The following is a 14,633-nucleotide window of genomic DNA, read 5'->3' as shown; positions in this document are numbered from 1 at the left end:
TAACAAATATTCAATTTTTAATCTTTAGAAAAACAAGTAATTTCATACACTTCAACCTTATACTATGTTGATGAAGTACAGTTCTTACCTTCCCAAAGCCCAATTAAGGCAAACACTCAAATTATTTCTGATCTTGCCATAAACAATACTTCCTAAAAAACAACAGCAGTATTTCTAAAGTGATTTATATGAAATTTGAGAATCCCTTCCATTTTCTTATTTAAAATAACTTCTTTCTTTAAAAACGGAATTTTAATGCTGAAATTTTAATGTTAATAAGCACACAAAAAAGGTAACCAAGCAAGCCTGAGATTAGTTAAAGGCCTGTTTTCAGGGTTGGCCCTTGGCTGGCATCTGGGAACTTGTATTTTGAGATGGTTCCCACCAAAACTTATTAAGTGTGGCTCATTGTGACTTAACTGTTTTTGCAAAGAATATGACTTAAGCTGAACACCTGCTTTCCTTTTGGAAGTCTGGTATTTTGTAACTGCTACGCAGCAGGTGCCTATGTGACTAGTCCCCACAAAACACCTTGGTCATTGAATCTTAATGAGGTTCCCTGGTAGAAAACATTTCACACCACTATAACTCCTTGGGGGAATTAAGAACATCTTGTATGACTCCGCTGAGAGAGGACTCCTGAAAGTTTTTGTCATATCCTCTGGACTTTACCTTATAGTCCTTTTCCCTTTGTTGATTTTAGTCTGCATCCTTTTAATGTAATGTATCTTATCCATGAATATAACTATACACTGAGCTTTGTGAGTTCTCCTGTGAGTTACTCTGAGTGTTGTGAATTACCCCTGGGGTTAATCTTGGGGACTCTCAACACAACAGGAAAAAAGATTTTTTGTGGATCCCTTACACAATGTTCTTACTAACTACCTCAGGTTGGATTCTTTACAACTATATAAGCACTTCCACCAAAGCCAGTTATTTGTTTGGCTCACTACATGAAAAACATTCAGGAAATGTATAGGCCCAATCCCTAGTGATTCTTTTTTTTCGTGCGGGGGTGGGGATTTAAAAATGTACTCCTTCAATTACTATTTATAGCACCTAGTATTCCTTTTCTTTAAACTATGCAATTATTGTTTTTTACTTTTTTATTTTGAGAATTTCTTTTATTTTAATTCAATTAACATACAACGTACTATTAGTTATAGAGGTATAAATCAATCATTCATTGGTCTTATATAATACCCAGTGCTCATCACATCACGTGACCTCCTTAATATCTATCTCCCAATTATCCCATCACCTTACCCCTTCCCCTCCAGCAACCCTGTTTGTTTCCTATGATTAAATGTCTCTTAGAGTTTGTCTCCCCCTTCAATTTCATATTGTTTTGATTTCTCCTTTTTCCCTATAATCCTGTTTTATTTCTTAAATTCCACAAGAGTGAGATCATATGATAACTGTCTTTCTCTGATTAACTTGTTTTGTCTAGCAAAACACCTTCTAGTTCCATCCATGTCATTGCAAATGGCAAGATCTCTCTTTTTTTTTTTTGATGGCTGAGTATTCCATGTATATATAAATCCATTGTATAAATCCATGTATATTCCATTGTATATATAAATCACGTCTTCTTTATCCATTCATCTGTCAATGGACATCTGGGCTCTTTCCACAGTTTGGCTATTGTGAATATTGCTGCTATAAACCTTGGGATGCAGGTGCCCCTTTGGATCACTATATTTGTATCTCTAGGGTAAATACACAGTAGTGCAATAGCTGGGTCATATGGTAGCTCTATTTTCAACCTCTTGAGGAATCTCCATACTGTTTTCCAGAGTGTCTGCTCCACCTTTCTAATAATCCTGATTCAGCAGGTCTCAGTTTCTACAATATGAAAGCCATATTTCCCAAGAAAACCAGATAAGAGTTTATCTATACAAGGCTGTTTCAAATACAATATTCAGTTTTACCTGATATAAGAGAACTCTTTATTTATTGATAGGTGCAAAATTTTTTAAAAAGATGGCTTAATTCTCTATTACTAATTTTTAAAGACCTCATATAATAGATACTTCCAAAAGTGACAAGTTAGTTTTTTCCCCCTTCTTTTTCTCTCTCATTCTCATTTTTATTCAGTATTGTTATGCTCACAGATTTTCATTTTTTCATATTGTTATAATCGATCAAGGTCATTATTCCTTTTCATGCTCCAATGATATCAAATTTATGTTTTTATGGAGCAGTAGTTCAATCTTTATTTTTCATAACTTCCTTTTTTCCAATTAGACAGTTTTACACTAAATAGAACAAAAGGAAACTTAAATCACCAATAGTTTACACGTAAACTTGATTCCAATTGTAATGAAAAGAGGTAGAACAAAAAAATGAAAGCCCTCAAGAAATCTTCCATATTATATCTCCCTCCATAAACTGATGACTGCTGGTCCTGATTCTGACTTCACTTGTCTTCTGCTCTGTAAAAGGCCATGAAGCACATGAACCCTCAACTGGAGCTTGCTGGTGGCAGACACAAGCATTCACCTTCCTCACCTGCTGCCCTTGTAACAAACAGAACCTGTTTTCAAATGTAAACTGTGTGATTCGGAATTCAGGAGTACCTTCAATTGGTTCTTATGTCTTCTGACATGCTACTACCAGTTTAGAGATCTTTCTTTAGAGTCAATTGTATATTTGACTGTGTTCTTAAAGTTAACACTAAAACATCTTTAATTTTTCATATGGACAAATATATCTCGTTTTCTTTTATAATATCTAGGTTTCTGCTATTAGCCAAGAAGTTTGTCTTGTCCTTAGATTGCACAAATAGTCCCCCAACTTTTCTTGTTAGATTTTTATAGCAATCAATCCAGAATATATGTTTCTACAATGAAATACAGAGGTCCAATTTTATTTTCTCCCAAATGGATAACTAGTTGCACCACTAACATTTATTAACTAATTCATCCTTTTCCCACAAACTGGCTATCATCTTTGTCGTTTTTTTTTTTTAAGATTTTATTTATTTATTTGACAGAGAGAGAGAGAGCAATCATAAGTAGTCTGAGGCAGGCAGAGAGAAGGGGGAAGCAGGCTCCCCGCTGAGCAGAGAGCCCAATGTGGGGCTCGATCCCATGACCCTGAGATCATGGCCTGAGCTGAAGGCAGAGGATTAACCCACTGAGCCACCCAGGTGCCCCATCTTTGTCATTTTTAAAATTCTGAATCCATTGCACTGATCCACTGGTATATTCCTAAACCAATTTCATAGGTCCTTGATTATTAAAATGGATATCTTAATCCTTTATTTAAGCATATAATAAAATCAGTTAAGTTTCACACATACAGTAAAAAAAAAAAAAACTGGCTATTATACCCAAGACAAAGTAGAAAAGGTGTTCAAATTTTTAACAAGGTATCTTAATTGCAGTTTTTCACTCAACAGTTAAACATATGTGTAACTATTAAAAGATAATAAAATATTTATAATACTTTATTTAAAAAGTATTTAGAATATTTCTCTTAAATCAGGAAGAGTAGAGAATTTTCCAAGAGATTAAGCATATAGGTATCAACAAACTTCCATTCATATAGATGAGTAATATTCTTATCCAAAACAAAATGAATTAAACTTATCTATTTTTAGGAAGAAAAAAAGAATTCATACCTGAGCATTTGAATCAGTGAGTGTCTCAGTTCCAACAAGTGATAATTTTTTCTGACACTTGATTTAAAAAGTAAATAAAAACAAAACAAAAAGCAAAGCAAAACAAAAAAAGTAAATAAAACAAGTCATACACTATAAGCTTTTATATATAACAGATAATTACTTTTCCCTCTTGTATACCAGTCAGTGTAATATTCCTTTTAAAATAATAAATACAAATAACTGATGTAAGAGAAGAGTTTACATTCCTCACTTTCTAAGTAAGAGGATCAGGAAGGCCCCCAAACAGGTCCCATGATGAATACATCAAAAGTAGAAAGGGATACTAGAGTCTACAAAGAACAAAAAAATGAGCATAAGATATAAAGAAAAAGAAAATACAAACTAATAGTTAGAGTGAATTTGAAGTTAGATAATAGAAAAATAGGAAATAAGAGAATAAGAAGGAAAGCACTGTAGAAAATAACAAAAAGAGGTAAAAAGATAGTTAAGATCATTAGAAAATAAAGCCTTCAGGAGATACTGTTTCTATTCCATTAAAAAAAAACCCACAACCATTAATAGTGATTATATCTGACTGAAAATATGGGTAATTTAAATTTCACTCATGTTTATTTCTAGTAGCAGTTATCTCTTTATACAAAAAAAAATTTTTTTTAAGATTTATTTATTTGAGAGCAAGCAGGGGCAGGGAGAGGGGCGAAGGAGAGGAGAGAAAGAATACCAAGCAGACTACATCCTGAGTTCAGAGCCCAACATGGAGCTTTATTTCCAGACCCTGAGATCACTACTTGAGCCGAAATAAAGACTTAACTGACTACACCACCTAGGCACCCTCCAAAATTTTTTATCTCTAAATTCCATTTCTATACTGAAAAAATACCAAAACAAACAAAAAACAATTATTTATATTATCTTGAAAATACACTAATCATGGGTGTACAAATAATTTATATTAAAAAATAATTTAGAAAAAAGGAAAAAAAGAAAACCAATAACCTGCTTTAATATAAAATTTTACAGCAAAGAACAGGATGTGAAGCCTGTGGCCTATACCATACACTATGCTAGTAGAAAAAACTTTTACCAATATATTGCAATTTACCAGATAGTGATTCTGGCTCATCAGAAAATGTACATAAATTTCAAAGACAACTTTTTCTAAATTAATTCATATTTTCACTCAAACTCCATAATTACATGTTCTCTCTACTTCTCTATTCTGTCTTAGGAAATGAACCTCACCAAGGTTGGCCCAAATGAGAAACCTGAAAATATCTGTAATATTCCCCCATTTCAGAACAATTAAATTCCAAATCCTTTTGGTCCTACCTCCTTAGTAACTCTTGAAACCTACCATTTGCAATGATAGGATTTAGTCCTACTATACTTATTCAGAGCTAGTACTAGAGCCTTCTAAATGCTCTTTCTACCTACAGTCTCCATCCTCTATATTTCGTTTTCTTTAAAATCACCAAGTACTTTTCCCAAACTGCATCTCATATCACTTCATGTTTATAATCTTTTAATAGCTCCCCATACTATAAACTCGACAAAATCCTCCTAATTTTGCTCCTAATTTCTTTTCCAGCCTCACTCCACAGATCCTTCTAATTTACTAAGTCGTAATATTCTACCTAGAATTCTCTAATCTTTCCCAATGTTTATATGTTTTGTTCCTTCTCCTTTGTGTAACTCTCTCAGAGGCTACTTCCTATTTATTCTCTAGAAATGAATTCAGTTTCTACTGCTTTTTATTTATTTATTTAATTTTTAGAGGTGGTGGGAGGGGTTGAAGGAGAGGAAGAGAGAGAATCTTAAGGCTCCCACCCAGCCCAGAGCCTGATGCAGAGCCCAATCTCAGAACCCTGAGATCATGACCCAAGGCAAAAGCAAGAGTCGGACACTTAACCAACCGAGCCACCTTAGGCACCCCTAGTTATTACTGCTTTTAGAAAGCTATCCTTGACTCTTTCAATCTAGGTTTATTACTTGTCCTAAAGATGTCTTTGCATTTCTACCACAATATTTCTAATACAATGGCTACTGCCTCTATTAGAAGATAACCTCCTATGGCAGGGACTGTCAATAATTTTTTCTTTCTATAGCTCTATATTCTGCAGCATAAAGAATCCCAAATAAATGCTTAAAGGTCTAAAAGCTATATATAACATTTATCGTATAATATAATGGCTTTAAGGAACAAGCATAATTATTTTTCTTAAGTCTATTAATGAAATGGAATTAAATCTTATAGTAGTTTATATATATATATATATATATATATATATATCACTTTTACCTCTTGGTACTTACTTCTTCCATATCATTCCACATTTCTTCACATTCTTTAATAAGTTCTTCTTCAGCATTTGTAACATCTTCCATATCTGTAGTACTGTCTGGATCCAGATCTTGCTGATTCACTGACATGTGCCTTGTAATAATTAGCCTTGTAAGAAAAACTGAAGTAAAAAATATTTATTCATTTAACAATATTGCTGAACACCTATCACCTCCCAGATACTCACCTAGGAACTATACATGTGAAGAGTCAACAAAATGGACAAAAATCCTTCCCTATCATGGAACTTACATTTTTCTCTCTTTCTCTCTCTCTCTATATATCAAATAATTTACAAATGGAAATAATAACTTTTATTCATTGAGAGAGACAGAGAGAGTGAGAGAGAGTGCATGCTAGTAGGTGAAGGGGCAAAGTGAGAGAGACAGATAGAATCTTCAAGCAGACTCCCCACTGAGTGAGGAGCCTAAATGGGGCTCCCTCCCAGGACCCTAAGATCATGAGCTGAGCTGAAATCAAGAGTGTGATGCTTAACCAAGTGAGCCATCCAGGCACCCCAATATAAGTGGAAATAATTATAATTTTATGGAGGAAAGCAAGGGAAGAAAATAGGAAGTGCTTGGGCAGAGGTAATACAATTTTGTAAACAATTGTGGACACTTAAGGTCATTGAGAAGTTGATAAATGAGCAAAAAACATGAAGGAGATAAGGAAGTGAAACATGGGGATATTTAGAGGAAGAGGCTGCAGGCAGAGAACTGCCAGTGCAAAGACCCTGGGGCAGGAAATATGACTGGCATGTTCCTGCAGCAGTAAAGCAGCCAGTGTGATTGGAGCAAAGTAAAGCAGAGAACACAAGATGGAATCAGAGAGATTAGAGGGATGAGACCATGTGGGCTTTGTAGCCATTTTAACGACTTCAGCTGAGATAATAAACAATTAGAGGGTTTTCAATAGGAGAATGACTTACTTTGAATTAAATTTTAACAGTAAAACTCTGGTTAAGAACAGCCAGTAAGGTCAGAAGCAGAAAACTAGTTAGAAAGCTATTGCAATGATCCAAGAAATTTTTTATTATTAAAAAGTATAGAACTGGGGCGCCTGGGTGGCTCAGTGGGTTAAGCCTCTGCCTTCAGCTTGGGTCATGATCTCAGGGTCCTGGGATCGAGCCCCACGTCGGGCTCTCTGCTAAGCGGGGAACGTGCTTCTCCCTCTCTCTCTGTACCTACCTCTCTGCCTACTTGTGATCTCTCTCTCTCTGTCAAATAAAAAAATAAAATCTTTTTAAAAAAAAACGTTTAGAACTAAGTAATTAGAAAGATGGAGTTGCCAGTTGATTTCTAAGATGAAGAAGAGAGTGGAGGAAACAGATTCAGCAAGGTATGGGGGAGAGATGATTAAGAATTCAATTTCAGACTTGCTAAAAAAGTGCAGATGCTGATTCAGCAACTGAATGTATGTGTATGGAGTTGAAGGGGAAGTTTCAAGCTAGAATTTGAGTCATCACCATACAAAATATTTAAAGCTGTGAGACTGGGTGAGATCACAAAAGCAAGAGTTACAGGCAGGAATGAGAAAAGAGTTCCAGATCTGGAGAAAATGAGGAAGAACCACCAAAACAGTCTAAAAAGCACCAAAAGGGTAAGAGGAAAATTAATAAGAGTATGAAATCCTGAAATTCAAAATACAAAAGTACTAAAGGAAGGAGTGATGAATTATCAAATTATCAAATATAAGAAAGGTAAATTAGATAAAAACAGATTGACAATTTACTTAGCAATATGAGTTGAGGACTGTATTTTCCAAAAACAGTCACAGCAATATTTCAGGTTATCACTCCCTATTCAGAGTTAGAGCCTATTTATCCTCCCCACGAACCTATGACTTTCTGACCGTCTTTATGAATAGAAGTCACTATGGAAGTGACTTCTAAGACTAAGTCATAAAAGGCAATAGCACTATTACCTCAGAACAGTCTCAGAGTACTCTCCCTTACAAAGCAGCTAACATTCTGTGAGAAAGTCCAAACTGGCACAAATGAAGAGACCAATGGTAAAGCCCATATAGAACGGAACTGAGGATCGCAGCTAAAAGCTAGCATCAACCATTAGACATGCACATGAACATTCTTCGTGATTCAGCCCTTAGACTATTGAGTCTTCTAGACAAGGGCCTAGACATTGTGGAAGAGAAAAAAGCTGTCTTGCTGCATTCTGTCTAAATTCTTGATGCAAAGAATTGTTGAGCATAGTAAACGGTTGCTTTACACCTTTAAGTCTTAGGATAATTTGTCACAATAATTTCAATGGAGTAAATACACAAAACTGGAGGCCTTTGTAAGAGTAGTTTTGGTAGAGAGGCACCTGGGTGCCTCACGCGATTGAGCATCTGACCCTTGATTTCAGCTTAGGTCATGATCTCAGGGTAGTGAGATAGAGCCCTGCGTGGGCTCTATGCTCAGTGCGGAGTCCGTGTGAGAGTCTCTCTCTGCTTCTCCCCATTCTCGCTTGCGTGCACTTTCTCTCTCTCTCTATAATAAATAAATCTTCAGGGTAAAAAAAAGACAAGAAAATAGAGCATCTTAAATGACACAGAAGGAAATACTGCAGAAGTTGCAGGAGAGAAAGAAGAATGAGATTTAATACACATGTAGAGGGGTTGATTTAAGATCGAAGTATATATAGTTCATCCAGGGTAGGCAGAATATTAGGGGCATAGAGGCAGTACATGAGTAGATGTGTTGATAGGATCTTTTGGAAGTTCTATTTGGACTGCTTCTCTTTTCTCAGGAAAATGGTTAACTAAGGTCAAAGGCTATGAATGAGGATGAGGAAAAGCACTAAAGATTTATTTATTATTATTTTTTTTAAAGATTTTATTTATTATCAGAGAGAGAGTGGGAGAGCGCGAGCACAGGCAGACAGAATGGCTGGCAGAGGCAGAGGGAGAAGCAGGCTCCCCGCTGAGCAAGGAGCCCGATGTGGGACTCGATCCCAGGACGCTGGGATCATGACCTGAGCCGAAGGCAGCTGCTTAACCAACTGAGCCACCCAGGCATCCCGAGATTTAAGAAATATATTAAGAAATATATAAAATACATATATAAGAGAACAGGAAAGAATAAAATAGGATAAATGGGTAGCATTAAATGCCCACTTGAGATTATTAGTTATTAATTTAAAGGGAAACTAAAACATGGTTATATGTTTTCTTCTATAGAGTAGCAGCACAGATGCAGACAAAGACAAAGTGACCACAGGATGAGTAATTACTCTAAGATGGAGAATATAATCACTAGAGGAAAAGAGGTCAAGAAAAAGAGAGGCCATAGATGGGTATTAAAGTCACCATGAAGTAGGACAGTAGTTTTGCAGAAGGTTGCAGTGAACCAGAAGCTAAAAATCTTCAAGAAATGAAGGAGCATGATATAATCCTGCTAGATGACCACTGCAAGGAGTGGTAGGTGGTGGAGTCTGATGGCATGAAATTCCAAGGTGGGACAATTTTAAGGAAGTAGACAGAACAAAAAAGAATAATAAAGATGTCTAACCAACAACACCAAATGCAAATCAGAATAACCCACTCCCCGAAAACATTTCTACTCTTATGGAACTTAAGTTTTATATTGTTTAATCAGACTTATCAACCAACTTTTTTGTTTGGTTGGTTTTGAAGATTTTATTTATTTATTTGACAGAGAGAGAGAGAGAGAGATCACAAGTCGGCAGAGAAGCAGGCAGAGAGAGAGGGGGAAGCAGGCTCCCTTCTGAGTAGAGAGCCCGATGCGGGGCTCAATCCCAGAACCCTGAGATCATGACCTGAGCCAAAGGCAGAGGCTTAACCCACTGAGCCACACAGCCGCCCCAAATAGAGAGGTTTTAAAGAAACTTAGGGAGATACATCATGTTCACAGATTGAAGGACTCAATACTGTAAAGATGTTATTTCCCTCAAGTTGATCTATTAAACCTTAATCAAAATTTTTTTCTTGTTTTTGTGGCACATGACAAGCTAATTCTTAAGTTTACAGAAAGGTAAGAAGCCAAAAAGAGCCAAGACCATCATGAAGATGAGAAGACTTGCTTTATCAGATTTTAAACTTATTATAAAACCATACTAATTTTTATATTGTAGAATTAGCACATGGATAGGCAAACTGAGCAATGGAACACAAAAAGAAAGTCCTTCTAGATTCACACATTTATGGACCTATGATATATAACAGAGATGGCAATGTAAATTTTTTAAAAATTTTATCTATTTATTTGACAGAGAGAGAGAATGAGCAGGTGGTGGGGAGAGAGGGAAATAGGCTCCTCAGAGAGCCCAGTGAGGGACTTGATCTCAGGACTCTGAGCCGAAAGCAGATGCTTAACTGACTGAGCCAAGCAGGTGCCTCTATAGCAATACAAATTAAAGGGATACAAGAACAATCCTAATCGGAGGATATTTCCTATACTATATTGCTTTTTCCTCCATGTATAATTTGGCCTTCTATAGAACTTACTCATTCTTTTTAATTAACTGCATAGTATTTGGGGGGGAAAAGAACCCTAGATATACACTTCAATCTTAACACCATCCCTGCATTCCTCAAAAATTCCAAAAACAGAAATGATAAAATAGAACATGAAGAAAACATGGAGACATCTTTTTTGCTTGGATTGGAAAAGCATTCCTAACAAAACTAAGTAAAATCTCTATAAAATTTTTTAAAATTCTGCATAAACAAAGATATCATTAAAAAGTTAAAATTTGGGGACGCCTGGGTGGCTCAGTTGGTTGGACGACTGCCTTCGGCTCAGGTCATGATCCTGGAGTTCCGGGATCGAGTCCCGCATTGGGCTCCCAGCTCAAAGGGGAGTCTGCTTCTCCCTCTGACCTTCTCCTTGCTCATGCTCTCTCTCTGTCTCTCTCTCAAATAAATAAATAAAATCTTAAAAAAAAAATAAAATAAAATTTGGAGTGCCTGGGTGGCTCAGTGGGTTCGGCTCAGGCAGGTCATGATCTCAGGGTCCTGGGATCGAGCCCTGCATCAGGCTCTCTGCTCAGTAGGAAGCCTGCTTCCCCCCCAACCCTCTGCCTGCTGCATCTCTGCCTACTTGTGATTTCTCTCTCTGTCAAATAAATAAAATCTTGAAAAAAAAAAAAAAGAAAAAAGAAACAATATTGAAAAGAGTGTTGAAAAAGAACTGTGCACTGTTGGTAAACCAATCACTTTGGAGGATAATAAGCAATATCTATCAAAATTTTAAATACAGTTACTTTCTGACCCCAAAATTCTATTCCTAGGAATAATCCTACAGATAGATATATTTGCTTCAGTCTACATGAGTATGCTTACTACAGCATTATCCAAAAAACCTTGTGTGAACTCTACAATTGAACTATCTAGGTTTATTCCTAGCTTCAATACTTACAAGCTGTGTGACCTTGGGCAAGTCACTTAAATAGTCTGAGCCTCAGTTTCCTTATCTGTAAAATGAAGATAATAATATTACTTACCCCATAGATTTATCACAGTTCGACAGGTTACTATGTATAAAGCTCTTAGAACTGTACCAGGCATATAATGAAATATATCATAATTAGCTATTAACATTACAATTACCTTTCTGAAGTCAATTAGTAAGACTAGTTAAGTAACTTATGCCATATCCAAAAATGTTTCCACAGAACATCTTCCTTGGTATACATAAAAGATATAGTTAAGTACACAAAGCCACAATCATTAACAATTTTAGAATATTTTCAAGCAAAAAAGTCAAACATATATATACACCTATTTGTTTTAAATATACCTTAAATTAAAAATTAAGTGCAAATTGTTCTTTCCCCACTTTGTCGAATACTAATCAGTAAAATACATTGTATGTGAAAAAAATGTGAAATTATTTGTGTGCATGTGTGTGGATAGGTGTTCAACAAACTAGCTGAAATAGAAACTCAATGTAGCATGAGAATACAGATTTTTTTTTTAAGATTTTATTTATTTATTTGACAGAGATCACAGGTAGGCAGAGAGGCAGGCAGAGAGAGAGAGAGGAGGAAGCAGGCTCAATTGCTGAGCAGAGAGCCTGATGCGGGACTCGATTCCAGGACCCCGAGATCATGACCTGAGCCAAAGGCAGAAGTTTAACCCACTGAGCCATCCAGGTGCCCCTAGAATACAGATTTTTTTAAAATGTATAAGAGTTTAACTCTAACCCTTTACTACATTTTGTATCCTTAAATGTACCTTTTTAAAAAGAGAGCAAGTCAACCTCAGGGATCTCAGTATTCCAATTCCCACTCATGTACTGAAGAATATTGCCATATTTAGGGATACTATGCTATACAAACTTAAAAGATCTAATACCAAATTAAAGAAACTCATACTATTATTGGAAAAAGACTAATATACATGAAATAAACTATTAGAAAGTATCCACACAATTCTAAGATCAATGGAATAGAACGGAAAGCCCAGAAATAAACCCCACACACATATGGTCAATTTACAACAAAGGAGTCAGTAATAAACAATGGGGAAAGAACAGTGTCTTCAATAAATTGTGTTGGGAAAACTGGATAGCCACATGCAAAAGAATCAAACAGGACGACTACCTAACACCTTACACAAATATTAATTTGGAATGGATTAAAGACTTTAATGTAAGACCTGAAACTACAAAAACTCCTGGAAGAAATATAGGCAGTAATCTCCTTAGGGATATTTGGCAGGTGTGTGTTTGTGGAAATGGGTGCTGACACCAAAAGCAAAGGCAACAAAAGAAAAAATAAACAAGTGTGAATTCAGCAAACTAAAGTTTCTGCTCAGCAAAGGAAACCAAAAACAAAATGAAAATGGAAGGGGAGAAAATATTTGAAAATCATTTCTAAAAACGGGTTAATATTCAAAGTATGTTAGAACTCTTACAACTCAAAAGCAAAAAAAAAAATTTTTTTTTCAATTAAAAAATAGGCAGAGGATCTGAATAGAAATTTCTCTAAAGAAGAAAGATGGCCAACGGATACATGTAAAGATGCTCAACATCACTCATCATAGGTAAATGCAAATCAAAACCAGTATGAGATATCACCTCATACCTCTTGGAATAGCTATTTTCAAAAAGAGAAGAAATACGCACGATTGGTGGGAAGGTAAATTTGCACTGCCACTGTGGAAAATATCTTGGAGGTTCCTCAAAAAATTAAACACAGAACCACCATATGATCCAGCAACTCCTCTTCTGGATACTTATCTGAAGCAAATGAAAACACTAATTCAAAGATCCATGCACCCACCATGTTCACTACAGCATTAATTAGCAATAACCAAGATACGGGAACAACCTAGGTATTCATAGATGAATGGATAAAGGAAATGTGGCCATGTATAAACACACACACACACACACACACCCTACACAAAGAAATATTATTCAGCTATAAAAACAGAAGCAACTTGGGGCACCTGGGTGGCTCAGTGGGTTAAAGCCTCTGCCTTCGGCTCAGGTCATGATCCCAGGCTCTCTGTTCCGTGGGAAGCCTGCTTTCCCCTCTTTCTCTCTCTGCCTGCCTCTCTGCCCACAGGGGATCCCTGTCAAATAAATAAACAAAATCTTAAAAAAATATATTCTTAAAAAAAAAAAAAAGAAGAAGGAACTCTTCCTGTTTGCAATAACAAGGATGGCCCTCAAGGGCATTATGCTAAATGAAATAAATCAGACTGAGTAAGACAATTCCCAAATGATTCCACTTAAGTGCAGTGTGGAACCTTGAGGGGGGCGGGGGGTAAAGAAAGAGAACCAAGTTCATAGATACAGAGAACAGACTGGTAGTTACCAGAGGCAGTGTGGGGAGAGGGAAAAATGGGTCAAGGGGGCCAGAAAGTACAAGCTAGCAGTTATAAAACAGTAAGTCATGAGGATGAAATGCGCAGCTTGGGACTATAGTCAATAATACTGTATTTGAAAGTTTCTAAGACAGTAGATCTTCAACGGTCTCATCACAGAGAAAAAAAAATTCTGTACGTAGGGTGACAGATGTTAACTAGATACTGTGGTGATCATTTTCAAATATATACAAATAGCCAATCATTATGTCGTCTACCCAGAACTAACACAGCTGGCCCTTGAACAACATACTGCTTAACACTGCAGCTCCACTTAAAACATTTTTCCCCCAGTAAATACACACACAGTACTGAAAATGTATTTCTCTTCCTTATGATTTTAATATTTTTTTCTCCACCTTACCTTATTAAAATAATACAGTATATAATTCTCTCCACCCCCGCCAATCCGCCCTCCCCGCCCCTCCCCCCCCACCCCCGGCAAGAAGTCAGTTTGAAGGGCTTGAAGGGAGCCCCGCAAATTAACCAGTCCCTCAATTCCCTGCCCCTCGGGCATTCTCCCGTAATCCGGAGCGTTTCTAGAGAGGGAGAAGAGCCGTCACAACGACTGGCCGGATGTCCCGTAAACAATTCCCGTGAGGTAAGGGTCCCACCGTCGGGGCTGCAGTTTCACGTCCTGGGACCGTCAGGCCCAGCGTCAAGTGTTTTTCAACCGTTAAGGCGTTCTGCCTATGTCTTACCACCACAGGGCCACGGACTTCAGGTCGCCTCAGTCTGGCGTAGACAAGGCTTCCTAGCCTAGGAAGTTTGCGCGCGCTGCTTGCTAATTGGTCCGCTTCTACCCACGCCAGCCAATCCGGAAACTCG

The 14,633-nt window shown here is 36.7% G+C and overlaps 1 protein-coding gene across 8 annotated transcripts in view; it reads right to left on the bottom strand.

The window, feature by feature from the left end:
- Positions 1 to 14,624, bottom strand: part of CENPK (centromere protein K) — a 40,316-nt gene extending 25,692 nt beyond the window's left edge. For 4 of the 8 annotated variants that reach the window (XR_014309534.1, XR_014309535.1, XM_082723076.1 and 1 more), the window contains exons 1-3: positions 11,350 to 11,407; positions 5,942 to 6,090; positions 3,626 to 3,682 (exon numbers count right to left, since the gene is read on the bottom strand). Coding sequence is in view for 6 of the 8 variants with exons in the window: in XM_082723076.1 (XP_082579202.1) it covers positions 3,626 to 3,682; positions 5,942 to 6,058 (174 nt within the window). In the remaining 2 variants the exon portion in view is untranslated. Of the gene's footprint in view, positions 1 to 3,625; positions 3,683 to 5,941; positions 6,091 to 7,703; positions 7,761 to 11,349; positions 11,408 to 14,419 lie in introns of those variants that run through there. The other 4 variants (XM_082723075.1, XM_082723078.1, XM_082723079.1 and 1 more) reach the window with 4 other exon arrangements.
- Between the last annotated feature and the right edge of the window lie 9 nt (positions 14,625 to 14,633).

This window comes from Mustela nivalis, assembly GCF_964662115.1.
Source record: "Mustela nivalis genome assembly, chromosome: 3".
Lineage (NCBI taxonomy): Eukaryota > Metazoa > Chordata > Mammalia > Carnivora > Mustelidae > Mustela > Mustela nivalis.
The sequence above is the reverse complement of the archived record's forward strand: the minus strand, read 5'-3'. Positions and strand labels throughout refer to the sequence as shown.